The following is a 17,765-nucleotide window of genomic DNA, read 5'->3' on the forward strand; positions in this document are numbered from 1 at the left end:
TTGAATGAGCTTTTAACGCTGCTGGGACGGGCTAAGACGTGCGGACACAAGCCAAAGAAATAGTGGACGTTATCCAGCGGGCAAGGGACTGTCTAGAGGCCTCGCTTCTGGGCATTGTAAAGCACATAAAGGTCCTTTGTTCTGCGGACCGAGGCCGTGCGGTCAACATAAAGCCGCAGAGCCTGAACGACGTCCAGCAACAGAAACTCGTCACTGGAAGAAGAGGACGACGGACGGAAAGCAGGGACCACAATTTCCTGATTTAAGTGGAACCTAGACACTACCTTGGGAACAAAGGAAGGCTTGGTGCGCAGGACCACTCTATTCTCATGGAGAATTAAGAAGGGAGAGTTGCAGCAGAGTGCTGCTAATTCGGACACACTGCGAGCTCACTAGATAGCCAAAAGAAACAGTCTTTCAGGTGAGATGCCATAAATCCACTGACTCCAGAGGTTCAAAAGGGGGCTGGGTAAGCACGTTGAGCACCAAATTTAGATCACAAGGTTCCACTGGGTGAACGTATTGGGGCTGCATGTGAAGAACCCCCTGCAAAAAGGTCTGATCAATGTCGCCAGTTTGCGTTGGAAGTAAATGGAACGGGCTGAAACTTGTACTTTAAGGAACCCAAGCCGGAGCCCATTATCGAGGCTGGCCTGTAGGAAAGGCAGCAGGCGAGTGAGACTAAACCTGAATGTGTGCAGGCTGTGGGCCTCACACCAAAGAATATATGCCTTCCAGACTCAATGGTATATGGCAGAGGAGGACGATTTTCTGGCCCTGATTAGGGTACCAATGACTTCTTGTGAAAACCCCCTGGCCCTGAGAATTAGGTTTCAACAGCCACACCGTCAAAGCTAGATGATCCAAAGAGTAGCAGAGAAGAGAACCCTGAGCCAGAAGATCTGGCTGTATTGGCAGATGGAAGGGGGGGTGCTGCTGCCAGCTTGAGGGGCTACCAGGATTGTAGCCACCCACTCATTAATTTTTTTACCACCCACGAGAGCATGGGTATCAGTGGGAAGAGGTACACTAGGTGAAAGTGCCATGGAACTGTCATGGCATCCGCAAACTCTGTTTGAGGGTCCTGCGCCTTGGAGCTGTGTCGAGGAAGCTGACAATGGAGCCTGGATGCCATGAGATCGATCTCCGCCATCCCCCAGCACTCCACTAGAAGAGCAAAGATGTGTTTGTTGAGGGACCATTTCCCTGGGTGAACCTTCTGACTGCTGAGGACGTCGGCCTCCCAGTTTTCCACACCCGTCTCTCGCATGGCCCCTACACTGCAGATTCCCCCCTGGTGGTTTAGATATGCCACGGCAGTGGCATTTTCGCACTGAACTTTGAGAGGCGTTCCTGACAGGAACCTCTGTGCCTGAGTGAGCATCCTGTACACCTCTCTGAGTTCTAAGACATTGATGGGAGCAAGGCCTCTTAGGGGACTAGAGACCCTGGAATCTCTAGGGACCCTGTCGCGCCCCCCCCCCCCCCCCAGCCTGACAGACTTGTATCTGTCGTGACTAGGGTCCATGTCCAGACTTGCAGGGACTGACCCTTCTCCAGATTCGGTTTGGATAGCCACCAGGCGAGAGAAAGGCGAGTGGGACGGGACAGGCAAATGATCTGCCTGTCGAGATGCACATGAGAACCTGACCGTTTTTTGAAGGATCTCCCATTGAAGTGGGCTAGAGTGGAACTGTGCAAACGGCACCGCCTCGAACACTAACACCATAATTCCCAGGAGTTTCATGCAGCTGAAAAGGGAAACCTCTGTCTGCCTGGTCTTGAGCAAGAGAATGAGAACCTTGTTCTCCGTTAAGTATACTCTGAGTCACTGTGTCGAACAAGAGGCCCAGGAATCGCATTCGCTGTTGCGAGATGAGAGAAGACTTGGGTACATTTAGAACCCACCCTTGCGCTTCCAGAAACTGCATCGTGATCTGGATGTGCTGAGATAGAAGTGGCACTGACGGCTCTTTCAGCTCTTTCGTTATTCCCCTCTTGTCAGGTTAGCTCACAAATAGAGCGAGATCCTGCTGTCTCAATGAGTATTGACTAAACTTCCCTGGAGCCGCGGAGTCTAACAAAATGGGAGGTGTTCACCAGGGATTCCCACAAGGGAATATGGGTTTCTGCGGCTCCCACCTTGCAGGTCATGGCCCTCCAGGAAAGCTCCCAATGTGACAACTGAGAACAAGTTAAATAGTATTGGAATGATCCAATTCGGACATAAAATGGTGGTAACAAAGATTACCATTTTATTATAAAACCTTAATACTAGAGTTCAATGAAGACTTGAGTAATTTGCAAATGATGATCACGAAGACATGCAAGAATAGTGACTGTCAGCAACATTCATTAATACTACCTGCACATGTAATAAACAGTCTCCATTAGTAATAAACTTGAGGCACAGGAATCAACAAAGTCCAGACATACGCAGCCACGATAGACACGGCTTGTCACGGGATGGTGGAGCTGATAACAGTAGTCAACAATGCAGGTCCAGAAGATAATAGATGTGGATCATAGCGTTTACCACAAGCAGTGGAACAGGTATGCAGAGATCGAGACGGTCCAGCATCCAGCAGCGATGAACACACAGCAGCGATGAATAGCAGCTTACCACGGATTATATAACAGGTGACAGTAGTCAGCAATGCAGGCCGAGTAGGTAACAGGTGTAAATCATAGCGTTCACCACGAGCAGTGGAACAATTATGCAGAGGTAAATGAAGTCCAGCCATGCAACAGTAATGACGCACAGTTTTCACGGGTATGCATCCCAACAGAGACATCAGAGTAACAGATATGTCTCGAAGAACAAGCAATGCGAGAATGAAAGGAGGGACTTTATAAAGGAAGACAGACCAATGCTAAAACTGAGCAGCACACAGGTGTAGTAATCACGGGTGCAGATCGTGACTAATAGTCTGCACTAGAAACAGACATTTAAGTGACAGTCAGTGTTTAGAAGCTCGGGTAGAGGTACCAGGGGAGCGGAGTATGACACCTCTGATGCAGAAGGCCCGCCATGATTGCCATGATCTTGGTGAACACTCGGGGGGTGGTAGCTAGACCGAAAGGAAGGGCCTTGAACTGAAAATTGGAGTTCCCTACTGCAAAGCGAGGAGACAATGGTGTCCCCTCCATGTCGGAACATGTATGTAGGCATCCTTGATGTCTATGGAGGCCAGGAACTCTTCCTTTTCCGTTCCGGCGATGACAGTACGAAGGGACTTCATCCGGAACCTTTGAGTATTTACCTGCTTGTTGAGGGCTTGCAGGTTTAAAATTGGACGAAATGTTCCATCCTGTTTTGGCACCAGGAAGAGACTGGAGTAAAACCCCTGACTTCTTTCCTGCAATGGGACGGGGACAATAACCTTGACCGGTAGCAAATTCTGGATTGCCTCCTGAAGTGCTCTGCGCCTGAGGGGGCAAAGGGGGGGTTGCTGTGGTGAAGAACCTCCATTGTGGGAACTAGGCTAGGTCTATGACATAGCCCTGAGACACAATTCCTTGTGTCCAAACGTCTGTGGTGGATGTCCACCACTGAGTCTGGAAACGAAGGAGACATGCCCCCACCACAAAATCCCCTGAGAAAAGGCTGTCACGCAGCAGATCCTTGCCTAACCGCGCCCCTACCTCTGCTATATGCTCCCCTGGGAGTAGAGGGTTGGCCTCTGGATGGGGTACCTCGACCCTGGGCGAAGGACCAAAAGCGTCCCGGACATGCTATGTTGGAACCCATGGGTAAAGCACTGCTTTTACCTCCTGTGGCCACTTTGATGACCCTTTCTAACTCTGATCCAAACAGAGTGACCCCATCAAAAGGTAAAGCCTCTAAAGCTCGTTTTGAATCGGCGTCTGCTGTCCAAGATCGTAACCATAAGGTACGACGAGCCGCGATAATGAGGGCAGAGAATCTGGCATTTACTGACACAGCATCCATAGATGCCTGTCCTATGTAATCTGAGGTGTCTAGAATATGCTCGGCTAACGACTGTAATTCCGCACGCGGAACATTGTTTTGAATTCCCTTAACCAGCAGTTCAGCCCAATGCTGTATAACCTTGTTAGCCCAGGTAATCGCCATAGTGGGTCTAAACATACTGCCTGCCGCAGTATAAGCTGAGCGGAGAGCCTGATCACACTTTTTATCAGTGGGGGGTCCCTAAGTGAAACTCGCTCCTGAGTAGGGATAGCCAAAGCGGAAGACGACCTAGCAACAGGGGTGTCAACTCTAGGAGAGTCCTCCGCCGGTAGCGGGTAAAGGGACTGACTTTCCCGGCATCATAAACTGCTTATTTGGCCTGTGCCATGCGTCTGATACCATCTCCATCATCTGAGTAGATGATGGGAAAGCAGCGAGCATCCTGGTTAGGCTGTCTAACATACAATTTGGCATTACATTTGGCACATGTATAATGCAGTGCAGTCATACCCGAGGATCCCTTATTTTTGGATGTCCTTTTCTCAGACATAATTAAGATGTATAGCAAATTAAGTACAATATAAAAAGCAAATATTGTTTCTTTAAGTTTTTAGCCAAGTCTGAGAACTGAAGTCTGACTTCAAACAGAGAAATTAAACCAAGTCTCTATGCCAGGCTAATCTCTGAAAATACACCAATCCCAAGACCCTGAATAGTCCTGATTGTGCAAGCAGCCTAATAGGGTATAACCGTTGTCTCTAAATATAACAAATAGGATACAACGATACCAGATGAACTCCGTGTCCCAGTAATCCAAGATGGCCATTTTCGCGCCAGGAAGTAGGGAGACTGTCCTTCCTTCAGACCTCCCTAACAATGGTTGCCTCCATTGATCGCCGATGCTTTTGTAAGGCTGGCGGCATGACTTGCTAGAACACTTATATTTAAATGCGTTTATGAGTAAGCGAATCGCCTCCTGAGGAGAGCGATCCTTACTCTGTCCCCCGCTGCTCGTTGTCCAGGGGAGGGGGCACACACTTGCCGGTCTGTCCGCCGCGCGGCGAGAGGAGGGTGCTGCAGACTCCCTCCCGTGCGACAACTGCTCTGTGCCAGCGGTCTATTGACCGATCCTAAACAGGGCACCTAAAGCCCTAATGGCACATAAGAGGTTAAAAATGCAGCATCTTCTGCTTATTACTAGGGGAGGACTGCCGACAAAGAGTACAGGTAAGTGAGCCCAGCTACTTCTTACCTTCGCAGGGACCCGGGTGAATAGCGCTGACAGGTTATTCACCCCTCTGGGTCTTTGGTTCGATCCCCTCGCTGTACCTAAAGGAAATGAAAATAAAAACATGAAAAACCTAACACTATTAAAGGTATAGGCAGGAGCCTATACCAGTGTGACCTATCTCCTAGGCACTTAAACAATACTGAGGCTACAGGAGAGGAGGGGCATAGTAGGGGAAGAAAAAAGAAGTCTAGTTCCCACCTACTATACCCAATGTCTCGCAGTGTCCCCCAATGGTAGGAAAGAGAAATTATACTTTCATTCTTCTGTTTGCAACCAGCTGATGGCAAAGAAAAGGAAGTTACACACACTGGATGTAGTTAGACCATTTTCTGTTTATCAAGAACAGAAGTATTAATGAACGCGGAACAACTCTTTGTGATTCCAACAAGCCCTTGGAATGGGTATGCCTCACCCAAACATACCATCTTGAAGTGAATTAGATAAGCTATTACACAGACATAGAAAAGAATGGATATAAGGTGCCAGAAATTCAGAAGGCTCACTCAACTAGATCAGTAGCAACCTCATGCGCATATAAGGCTCAGGACTCAGTAGATCAACAGTGTATCAAAGTAAAGCTGCCATGTGGTCATTCATACCTTCACCAGACCTTATCTGCTGGATGTGATCTCTTCTCCTGATGCCCGGTTTGGGAGACAAATTCTTCACATAGCTAATTAATACATTTTTTTAATTATGCAGCATATATGGCTATTCGTCTTTCCTGTAGCTATATAGTACCTGGGTGTTTTTATTTCCTGTCTCTACCTAAAGCTAATAAAGCATTTAAAAATCCGCCCCCACAAAACATTAATAGCAACCCGACCAGCCCCCATGTAAAATTAATTCAATATTATTTAGGATTTTTTCAGGTTGTTTTTAATTCAAGTTCTACTAATATTTTAAAACCGATGTATCATGAAATAATAAATTACAGCTGTCAGCAGGTGGGTCATGACATTAGAAAGGTTGGGAACTGCTGCTGTCTGGCTGCCTGCTCTACATGGTGCGCCACTCAACTAAATAGCATGGAGAGAACTCTAACATTATCACATTACGTTTATTTTTCTGAAGTGTAGTGAAATAATTTGGGTTCTTCATTGCTTTGCATAACTAGCTTACTAGGTCTAAGCTGGAATAAGTATTTTCTGGCTAATGGGTTGTTTATCTTTCTCTAAAATTAGAGCATAAATTAGGAATCTGCCTGATTTCTCACTTCTCCCTTACAGTCCTTAAAGAGGATCAAACGCTCGGACAGGCGGGGAGCAGAGTCTGTGACAGAGGAGAAGTTCACCATTCTGTTTGAGTCACAATTCAGTGTAGGTGGAAATGAGCTGGTGTTCCAAGTGAAGGTAAGGAGGCCTTACTATAAGAGAAAAAAGCAAGCTTTCCTAGCATACTTCTTACTATTTTGAAAAATATGTAAGGCTCTCATTGGGGGTTTTTTAGTTGTAGTTTTGCTAAAGGCAAAACTTTTATAGTGTTCCCCCCAATCCGTGTGTTCCACCATTAAAATATTTTTTTAAATCTAAGATGATATGTTTAATTGAGCGCTATAGGTGCCTATCACCTTGTGTTCAAATATCACTTTTGTTTCCAATTCCTTTCTTTTAATATTTTTGGCTTCATGTATGTGAAAAATACTTTTTTTTTTTTTTTGAACTTTGCAGACATTGTCTCTCCCTGTAGTGGTCATTGTCCACGGGAGTCAGGACAACAATGCCACAGCAACAGTCTTGTGGGACAATGCATTTGCAGAGCCGGTAAGTCAACCCATTGTACTCCTTGTAAACTTACATTTTCACATTATACTTTTAGACTCTTGTGCAGATAGACAATGTACAGGGGCGGGCTGGCCAGGGGGGCAGTGGCCACCTGGGCCGCTCGGTCAGACCGCTACTCGGGGGGGGTAGGCATGACTCATTGCGATAGTGTTTCATGACAGAATGCATAAATGTTACTAAAGGCATAACTCACCTGGGTATTAGGATCACCTTATACAAGCAACTTATTTTGCTTCAAATTTGACCTTGCGTACAACAGAGAATAATGTACCTCCCTACTGTAAAATAAAAGAATATTAAAAGTCACCTTGGCATGATGTGACCTGTTTAAAAGCACTCGGCCTCATGCTTTTATATGGTCATTGACTAATCATCATCATTTATATTAATATACTTTTAAAATATTTTATTTTTTTTCTTTCTTATTACATCTGCTCCTCTCCACAGGGCAGGGTGCCGTTTGTGGTTCCAGACAAAGTCCTCTGGCCGCATTTATGCGATGCTCTGAATATGAAGTTTAAAGCCGAGGTTCAGAGTAACAGAGGACTCAGTGATGAGAATCTTGTGTTCTTGGCACAGAAGCTTTTCAACAACACCAGTAACCACAAGGATGACTACAGCAACATGACAGTGTCCTGGGCCCAGTTCAATAGGGTGAGACTGAGTAGGGTATTCTACGCCAAGCAGTCATTTGGATGTTCATAAAGAAGTATGATCACATCCTGTGCCCAGTTTAAGGAACTATGTGTCCTTTCTTTTGTATGTTAAGTAACTGTACAAAAAAATTGTTGAGGTCCTTAAATGTGTTGTGTATTTCATGCTTGCAGCCATTATGTGAACTGAAGCAATATTCCATTTAAAAAAGTTTTTTGTTTTTTTTCCACCAATCCAGTATTATTGAATTCTCCAGCAAATTACAGATAGCAGGTTACATTCCAGCATAGATATGTAGACCATGGCAATTAACAACCCCAAGGTTTGGAACAAGATCACAACTATATGAAGTTGTGCTACATGGAGAATACTACAGATATGTGGCACATTAATTAGTTGCTATTAAAACCTTATGAGCTATGGAGCTCAATATTTAAATTCATGACCTATGTTATTCCAGCTTATAGGCCATTTATATACTCAATGTAATTCTGACACGTGACCTTTCCATATGATATGTAATTTAATATCATAAAATGGTCTACAAGCTATAGAAGTCATCATCACCATTTATTTATATAGCGCCACAAATTCCGCAGTGCTGTACAGAGAACTCACTCCCATCAGTCCCTACCCCAGCTTACAGTCTAAATTCCCTAACACACACACACAGACACAGAGAGAGAGAGAGACCAGGGTCAATTTTGTTAGCAGCCAATTAACCTACCAGTATGTTTTTGGAGTGTGGGAGGAAACTGGAGCACCCGGAGGAAACCCACGCAAACATGGGGAGAACATACAAACTCCACACAGATAAGGCCATGGTTGGGAATTGAACTCGTGACCCCAGCGCTGTGAGGCAGAAGTGCTAACCACTTAGCCACAGTATTGGCACAAACCAGTCAGGTCTGGCTTAACCAGTTTTCGACCTATTACTGTTATCGAGCATGTCATGTGTTTCTCAGGGATGTCACTAGATCCTAGTGAATCGATGGGCTGTGCACTCTTGAATACTGATTAAGCTCACACAATGGCTGCTTCCTCTGTGCGTGGTATATGGTTTACTTTGAAGGTTGTATTTGGAGACTCTGTATTTGTTCCACTTCTGGTCACAGACATCACTGGATTGGACACATTCTATACCTTTGTTAGGTTCACCATAGTTGTCGAGGGCTATGGAATTGTAAACATCCAGAGTAAATAGATGTGACTTTGCCTTATGTGTTAACAGTGTACTCCATGTTTTTCACAGGAGAATCTGCCTGGTTGGAATTACACATTCTGGCAATGGTTTGATGGTGTGATGGAAGTGTTGAAAAAGCACCTGAAGCCACATTGGAATGATGGGTAAGTACAAGTTTTAGATTAAATATGTATACCCAGAACCCTCTGTGAAATATTACATATGTGTGGCTGTGCTTCTCTGTGTTTACTGTTTTACAACCTGCCTCCATTCACCTGCAGAAGACTTGTTTTCTATTTTCATCCCACCTTTACACTTCTCTTCTACATCAACTTCATTTATGTTTATCATTTAGAGCCACTTACTGCCTGTATTGCTTGTCTAGCTGTCAATAAGCCACCAATAACACACCAGTTTTCAAGATGCTGCAAGGTCTGTTAAAGGTATAGTTAGAGCTGGCTGTGAGGTAAAGAACATGAATGGAGAGTTGAACACCTACCTGTACATAACACAACACACATTTAATTTTTCTTTATCTAAATATCTCTTTTCATTGTGTGCTTCTTACCACCTTCTAAAACTTTTCTTTTCTATCATTCTAGATGTAAGGCTTTGTATCTCCGTTCCTCATGTGTGTTCTGTAACTGAGAATTGGATAAATGTACCCCCTTTTCACTTGATATTTTATTTTTGTTTTCAGGGCCATATTGGGCTTTGTCAATAAGCAACAGGCTCATGACATGTTGGTGAATAAAAGGGATGGGACTTTTCTTCTGCGCTTCAGTGATTCTGAAATTGGTGGCATTACAATAGCATGGAAATTTGAGTTGCGTAAGTTCCCTTCCTGAAATCTAACCTCCTCTTAAATTTTCTATGAAGCTAGAGTTTGTTCCAGTTGCTTATGGACCGATTATAATGATTGCTACTTTTATTGTTGTACAAACTGTTAAAGAAAATAAAAAATAAAATTGAGCACTGCTTTGTTTGTGAACTTGTAGTCACAATGATCTTTCTGGTATATTTTGCTACTTAAATAAACAGCTTATTTGTCATGTATCTCTAGCGGACAGGGCCTTGTGGAATCTAATGCCATTCACCAGCCGGGATTTTTCAGTACGTTCTCTGGCGGATCGACTAGGAGACCTCAATTATCTCCTCTTCGTGTTTCCTGATCGACCCAAAGATGAAGTGTTCTCCAAGTATTACACCCCAGTTCTCTGCAATCCTTGTAAGTGTGTATATCTCTGTCCTACTAATCTGTCTCTCATCATATTTTACACATGAACTCTACCTTTGAGGCCTTTTTATTTTTAAACTCCTATTTTGCTCGTTTCTTACAGCAAAAGGAGACGGCTATGTGAAGCCAGCCATAAAGCAAGTGGTTCCAGAGTAAGTTGCACATCTTTACATGAGTATATTCCATATTACCCACCAAAACAATAGTTTTCTCTCTACAAAACCTATATTGTTTCACAGTCTGTCACCCCTCAACAATCTACTCGCTAATGGTGTGATACATGTAGAATATACACAGTTTTTATCTTGGCTGGTCTGGTTGTATTCTGTGCCAAGCCTCCATCTAGTTAGTTCAAAGACTGCTGATATTTACATAGATGGACATATAGGGGCGTATTCAATTGTTCCTCCGGCCGCCGGAAAAACGAGCGTGTTAAAACTATTACCGTTTATACGGTAATATTGCGCGTAAATACCGTTCATACGGTAATTTACTCGCTGAATTTCAGTTCGCAGCTCAGGGAGTAATTACCGTATAAAGGGGCGTGTTTGTTTTTTTCCCGCGCCGCGGAAAAACTGTTACCGTTAATGCAGTAATAGTTAGCTGTATTTCAGCTTACGACTCAGGGAGCTGCGAGCTGAACTCCAGCGAGAAAATTACCGTATTAACTTTTTTCCGCGCACGATTACCGTAATAACGGTAATCGTGCGCGGACCGCGAGATTTTCAGGCGTTTCCGCCGAGAATTGAATATGCCCCTTAGGAGCTGATTTAATTTGGCCACGTTAGTCTAGGATTAGCGGCCCTGAGGTTCAAGCAAAAGTCTGCGTTAAAATTACCGTACTAATGGTAATACTGCGCACTTTTACTGTATAACAGTAATAGTGCGCAGGCAGCGTTATTCCTAGAATAACACGGCCAAATTGAATTGACCCCATAATGTGTTTGGTAACCTTTTGCAGGTCTAGTGGTTTAACTTTTGCACTCGGAACTTACAATACGTCAAACACATGACAGGGAGAAACATCAAAGCTTATGCTTTAGTTTATACAACTTTTTCTCTTTCAAGGTTTGTTGCCTCCGATGTTATACCAGCAAACAGCTACATGGACCAGGCACCTTCGCCGGCAGTTTGTACTCAGTCACACTATAATCTGTACCAGCAGAAGTGAGTATTGGGAGGAAATACAAAAGTATTTGTATGTCTGCTACATTATACATTACACAATTTTATACATTTATTATTATTATCTTTTATATGTATCACGCCACAATATTATGCAGGATTTCCTAGCAAAATATTGAATTATTCGCAACAGTCCCTGTTAATTTAGAGCCAACAGTCTGAATTTTCCTAACACTCACACACGAGGAAACCCACACAAACTCTGGGAAAACATACAAACTCCAGACATGATACATAATGTGACTTTGCTTCTGCCTTTTGATATTGAGCACAGGTGCAGTCAGGGGCGGATTGGCAACTTATAGTGGCCCTGGAAAGAATTCCGAAAGTGGCCTTGCATAGGGGGGGACCATTTCAACTGTAGGTGGTGCCAACACAAAAGTAGATGGTGTTAGCACACCATTATCCCTAATCATGTCAGTCGTAGGTGAGGCTAATGCAATATGCAATGGTAGGCGGACCGAACAGCAGGGTCGGACTGGAACTAAAAATCAGCCCTGGCATTTAAAGTGAACAGGCCCACCTTAATTTCAGCAGGAAAGAAACAGTGTGCCGCCGCACATCGTAGGCGCCAAAAAGGGCGTGACCACATTGTGTGGCCAACATGGGGCATTGATACGTGCATTATAACAAAACATTACATTTATCACGCCCTCCCAGCCACATCACAACATCATCCCAGGCACATTATGACACCCCCAGCCCACTGTACTTATCTATGCTTCTGGTGCTGCTGACATCCATAAAGGTGGGAATTTCCTGTAGAGTGAGCATGGAAGCTCTTAGTTTCACAAGATTAATAACACCAAAACACCATAGAACCGCCATTACATTGTAAACTGCCTTCCATTTACACAGGGCACTTTAAACTCCATAACATCAGTTTCACATTCTAGCCATCTGCAAACTGTGTAATCTTAACCAAACATAGACCCAAACTCTGCAATACTTTGATGCCTCACACTTTTTAAAAATACTTTTAAAAAATTTCATAAATACTTGCATGTCTATCGGCTTCAATATGGGAAAGAAAGGTATAAACTATGTGCAATGAGATTTAAAACCTTTCCTGTAGGAGGAGCAAGTCCTGCACTGTGTGATGTGGCCCAAAGCATTTGATATGTAAATACGAGCTAGATTCTAAGTTTAGAAAAGGTTTACTAGTTGCATTTTAACAATGCCAATATTCAGTCATGTTACTCGAAATTTTACAGACATGGCTGAAACTGAGACAAATGTGTCAGAAAATGAAATATCCTGATCAGTAACCTGGTGTCTGCAGATTGTGACCCCGATATGGAGATATTGGTCTGAAAGTGACTCTTGGACATTGTATTTGCTTTTTACGTTGAGCTGCAAAGTTTATAATTGTTCCTTTAATGATTGTCTTTTGGGTCTTCAAGATTTTGTATAATTGGGGCTCCTCTGAAATGTTATCATTAAAATATTCTTGTACTGGTGATTTGATTATTTCTTGGAAGTTAGACAATTTTAAAAGGGTCTCCTTTAACCTCCAGGAATGACACCGTTGTGCTGATCCAAAGAAATTGAATGAGCGTGGTAATTTAGTGGTGTGACCATGGGTTGTCTACCTGGGACAGGGTGTGGACTAGTTGACTACATCCCATTGACTACATCCCATTATCAGGTTGATTCTTGAATAGGATTGATATGGGTGGGAAAATAAATTGCAATCTCTGGACAGTTGCTATTAATGATGTACAGTTTGCTGTATTTATGATATTACCATGGCAACCACACTCACATGACTTATGATTTAGTGTAGAGATGCTTTGGAATGTCCCAGCATATTCATTGCATAATGCCCACCCCATCATTTTTCTGCCATCATGTGATCACTGAGGAGCTTACACTCTCCTCTTGCATGGGTGGGCTTCAGCACTGAAACCACATGCATTCTAGCTGAGAGACAGTATCTTGTTGTGGCAGCAATAACACTATCCCTCACATACCAATTTTGCAAAGGGAAGACTGTATCATAGGAGTACATTCTGGAAAAATTTACTTTATTTTCCAAGGACGAAAAACTTATGTTTAAAAAATAAAGTAAATATAAATTTTTATATATAATGTGTGTGTAATTGCAGCATTCAAATTAAATGATACTTTGTGTAATTGCAGTGTGAAAAAAATAAAATAAATAAATATATATATATATATATATATATATATATATATATATATATATATATATATATATATAATTACAGCATTCATCCAGACTGTTCTCAACATTGTTGTTTTTACAGTCCTGACTCCGTTCTGGACCCTGATGGAGACTTTGACCTGGATGACAGCATGGATGTGGCAAGACATGTTGAGGAGCTACTCCGAAGACCTCTGGATAACAGCCAGTGGATACCCCATACCCAATCCTGACGAGTCCCTACTCTACAGCACACTGCCTTCAATAATCAAAATGTGAATTGTTTTCACAAAAATTAATTTTGGTATTTTGTGCATGGTAATAAGTAGTTTAGGTTTTTTTTCCTTTGTTTTATGGTACTTTTTGACAACAAAACAGTATCTTTACATGCTTTAAACTTTTACTCCTTTTAAAGGGGTTATCCATTTCTGGGCAACATTCCCTCTTTCTGCCTTGCCCCCATTGGAGCATGTATGGGGAGATCCAGACCCCATTGGTTCACTGAAGCCGTGAGTGGTATTCCAATTTGTGCTTGCAGCACAGGAGAGGGCTCAGTCTGTTGTCCTCTTCAGTAGTCCTGAACAAGACGCATTCTTTTGAAGAGCACTGGACAGATAGACTTGTTCTGTTCTGTAAGCTCACATCAAGCAAGAGGGAGAGTTATCCAAAAATGGACAACATCTATAAATTTTGTTTGGGGATTTTTTTTCTTTGTGTCAATATAATCCTTAGCTGCTTTAGTGGACTGTGAAACATTGCAGAGCGATAGGCTGCAGATGCCACAAGTAGTGTAAGGGCCATGGTCTTTAGAGAATCAGATTAAGCTAAATGTCAATCATGTTTACTTTGCAATATATCTAGAATGTTCTCCATATCTGAGCCCCAATTTGAAAAGGGTTAGAAGGTGAGATAGTAAACCCTATTACCAGGGTCAAATTATTTAACATTAAATATATATATAAAAATATATATACTTTTAAAAAATATATATATAATTATATAAATCTTTTGCTTACCCGATCTCATCATTTGTTTTGAGGTTCCCAATGTTAAAAGCATTTTAGTATTACCAGGAAAATATTTTACACAATATTGTTTCCTTATAAATCTTGGGGATTCCAGCTCACGAGACATCAGGCAAAGTGCAGTATGGTATTTAAAAAATACTAGAGGTACCTTCCTATAGAGTTTTATTAAAATGGACCAAAGCAACACTTCTGAGATTTTGCTACTTGTTAACTATAAGGGTGCCACTCTATAAGTTCTGCGCAAACAACTGATTCCACAACTGGTGCAGCTCTTTGCCAGTTGTTTTCAAATCTCCAGCCGTCTGACTTAATTCACTGAATAGCAGCAGGAGATTTCAGCTTTATGATACACTATTAACAAGTTCCGAGATTTCAGCTATAAAGACAAAGACAGTCTACAAGTGACTAGAAAACCTGCTAGTTGCCGAGCTACTAAATGCTCCGTTATATTTAATTATTATTAACTCCATGTTTATCTACAATTTCCCATCAATGACCCATTTTAATGAAGCCCAGGGGATTTCCATTAAAGTTGGACACTGGACAAATTGCTACCTTATAAAAAAGAGTATTTGTTGCCTATTTTCCCCTAGTATTTTGAACTTTCTATATATAGCCATATTTGTAGCTGCAGGGTGTGCCATTGTGAGTGGCTCAGTAATTTGAGAAATTTTGGGGGACAGGGACAAACTAGAGATTTGAGAGGTAGTGCTACTATTTCAGGTTAAGGAAAAATGAATGTGTTAATTGGGGGGTGGGGGAGCTGCTTTAAAAGTGTGCTTAGTACATGTATTTGTGAGATTTGTCTATATTTTTTACCCTGCTATTTACTTATTCACAAAGTCTCACGAAACCTCTGTGCAATCACATCTGGAAAGTAAAATATCACCTACCATATTCAGATTATTTTCTGGATACTGCCACGCTGGACATAACGCAAAATATATATTTAATATATGCGTAGACTACAAAAGCAACAGTGCCACTGGCTTTAAAGTGCATGAAACACATCACACCCATCCTAGTGAAAAATGCAGTTTGTGTACATAAATAGCATAGAACCCAGCATGTCTTAACTGTGCATGCACCTTCATGTTTTTAGAAGATAAAAGCCATGTAAAAATATTTTCTAATAAAAAATGACTAGCTAGCCCAGATAATTGGTAGCATCATGGCTGGTTTCAGTCGTACAAGCCTTGGTGAGCCATTGTGTTAGAATGCAATCAAATTATTTTTTTTCTCATTCCAAAGAATGAAAAAGATAAATATCTATATATAGATAGATTATATATAAAATGTGTTTTTAGCTAGAGCGTCAATTCAGGAACTGGGGCCTTTCTGCTGTGTATGCTGGTTGTGTGTGTGGAAAGATGCACAGCTGTCAGGGTCACTTTCATAAAATGTTATTCTTGTGTAGGTCAGGGGCATAAATATCCAGACATGTGTAGGATTGTTCATATGTCCCTGAACTGCTGCCACAGTGCTGAAGGCAAGTTATTTTTGGTCAGGCTATGCCATGCTCATATACGTGCCTTTCTTTTATATGATTATTAAAATATTTACGAATCTGGACCTTTTAATTTAAATCCAGTTCTCCCTATCATCTCTTCACTCCTGTTGCTCCAGTTTTTGTTTGTGATACAACTTCTTTCAAATGTCCTCTTACATGTGTACCAGGCCATAAATAATGACACAACCCCATCAGCATCCCACTTCTGATATATTACACATTGTTCTGTTGTGACCTTTTTTTTAAGTTACTGTGTATATGTATATAATAATTTTGGTTGTAGGTTCGTATGGTCAATGTCAGGAAATGTTTTACATCCTTACTAGTTTAAATTTATTATACTAAAAATTAACTCAAGAACAAACCAGACTTGGACTGCGTATTCATTGGCATTTGAAATGTGTTTTTAATGCATGTTAAAAGGTACATAAAACAAATATAAACTATGTTGTTTATGCATATGTTTCATGTGTCTGTTTTATGTTGACACACTAAAATGGAACCAGTAGCATTTCAAATAACATGCAACCCAATTTAAATGCACGTAAGACACAAATATGTATGGTCTCAATTGGTAGTGTTTTTATTTTCGCATCCATATACATGTGCTTAACATACGTTAAAAACATGTTGAATGCAAAGGTAACACGATAAGCGTGGCAGGAGAGACTGCCTGTGCACCTAAACTTCAGAGTCCCCGCTCTGTGGAGAGCAGAACAGGTATCCGAACAAGGCCAGGGCATGAGCCGTGAAGCCACTTCCACAAATATTCTGTATAGTGCCAAAGGGGCTTGCGCCATCTCTGGGCAAAGGGACACAGGAGCTCTGTACATAGTTCTAATGCCAGTGGATATGTAGCCTTAATTTACCTGTCCTCGAATTCAGTACACAAAAAGTTTAGATATGATGCAAATATGGCTGAAGATTAAAGACTTAAAATAAAGAAAGCCAAAACTTAATTTTATGTCAATAATCAGGAAGGCCTGGCATTTTCAGTATAGAGTGGAGTCAACCAGTTCTCATCTCTTGTATATTGTTTCTCATGTGTGATTCCTCTGCTGAATGCTTACATCAATTTCTAACTATTTCTGCATATTCACGGTTTTATTGTTGTATAGAGATTTAAAAAAATACATTTAAAAATCTAAAATGTTCAAGAAAAAAAATTGGTGATAAAAAAAAACAAAACACAGCACTCAGGACATAGATATAAATATGTACATATATATCTTTTTAAATACAAGTCTCAGTAAACGATACAAGATGTTTTTTGAATGTTAAATTTTTATCTAAGGTTACAACACACAGAGAAATGCTATATTTACAAACAAGCAAAGTTAAATTTAACAAAGCAAATCTCACCTACCACTGTTAATTGTGGTTAGGCGTGCCTTAACAAAGCAGAAATTCCCTCAGATGTTACATAAATGTGTGGCCATCCCTTCCTATGACCTATGCTTTTTTTTTTCCCCCTACCATTTGAAGATTGTAAAATGGCTACCACAGTGCTCAAGGAATCTGTGTAAATGGGAGAGAGATTTCTGTTTTATCAGGACACAAAGGTTTTATTTAGAAATATATGCATATTGTGAAGGTTAATGGCAATTGGCCAATCAGCTGTAAAATATAGTGTCCGGAAAAAAAAATCATGTTTTTTTAACTGCCAGGAATAAGTTGGTAACGTCAGCAGAGACTCATACTGGCACCCTAGGAAACAGCTATGGAATAGTTTTTCTTGGGTTAATATTTTCTTACTGTTTTGTGTTGTTTTTTTTTTGTTTTTTTTTTTGCT

At 41.6% G+C, this 17,765-nt stretch overlaps 1 protein-coding gene across 3 annotated transcripts in view; it reads left to right on the forward strand.

Annotated features, from left to right (window-relative positions):
- The window catches only part of LOC142094597 (signal transducer and activator of transcription 5B), a 133,959-nt gene extending 116,489 nt beyond the window's left edge, over positions 1 to 17,470 (forward strand). For all 3 annotated transcript variants that reach the window (XM_075176915.1, XM_075176916.1, XM_075176917.1), the window contains 9 exons: positions 6,455 to 6,577; positions 6,896 to 6,988; positions 7,457 to 7,663; positions 8,916 to 9,010; positions 9,547 to 9,677; positions 9,910 to 10,074; positions 10,187 to 10,235; positions 11,152 to 11,250; positions 13,539 to 17,470. In XM_075176915.1, coding sequence (XP_075033016.1) covers positions 6,455 to 6,577; positions 6,896 to 6,988; positions 7,457 to 7,663; positions 8,916 to 9,010; positions 9,547 to 9,677; positions 9,910 to 10,074; positions 10,187 to 10,235; positions 11,152 to 11,250; positions 13,539 to 13,668 — 1,092 coding nt within the window. In that variant the 3' untranslated portion in view covers positions 13,669 to 17,470. The remainder of the gene's footprint in view (positions 1 to 6,454; positions 6,578 to 6,895; positions 6,989 to 7,456; positions 7,664 to 8,915; positions 9,011 to 9,546; positions 9,678 to 9,909; positions 10,075 to 10,186; positions 10,236 to 11,151; positions 11,251 to 13,538) is intronic.
- The last annotated feature ends 295 nt before the right edge of the window (positions 17,471 to 17,765 follow it).

This window comes from Mixophyes fleayi, chromosome 6 (assembly GCF_038048845.1).
Source record: "Mixophyes fleayi isolate aMixFle1 chromosome 6, aMixFle1.hap1, whole genome shotgun sequence".
NCBI lineage: Eukaryota > Metazoa > Chordata > Amphibia > Anura > Limnodynastidae > Mixophyes > Mixophyes fleayi.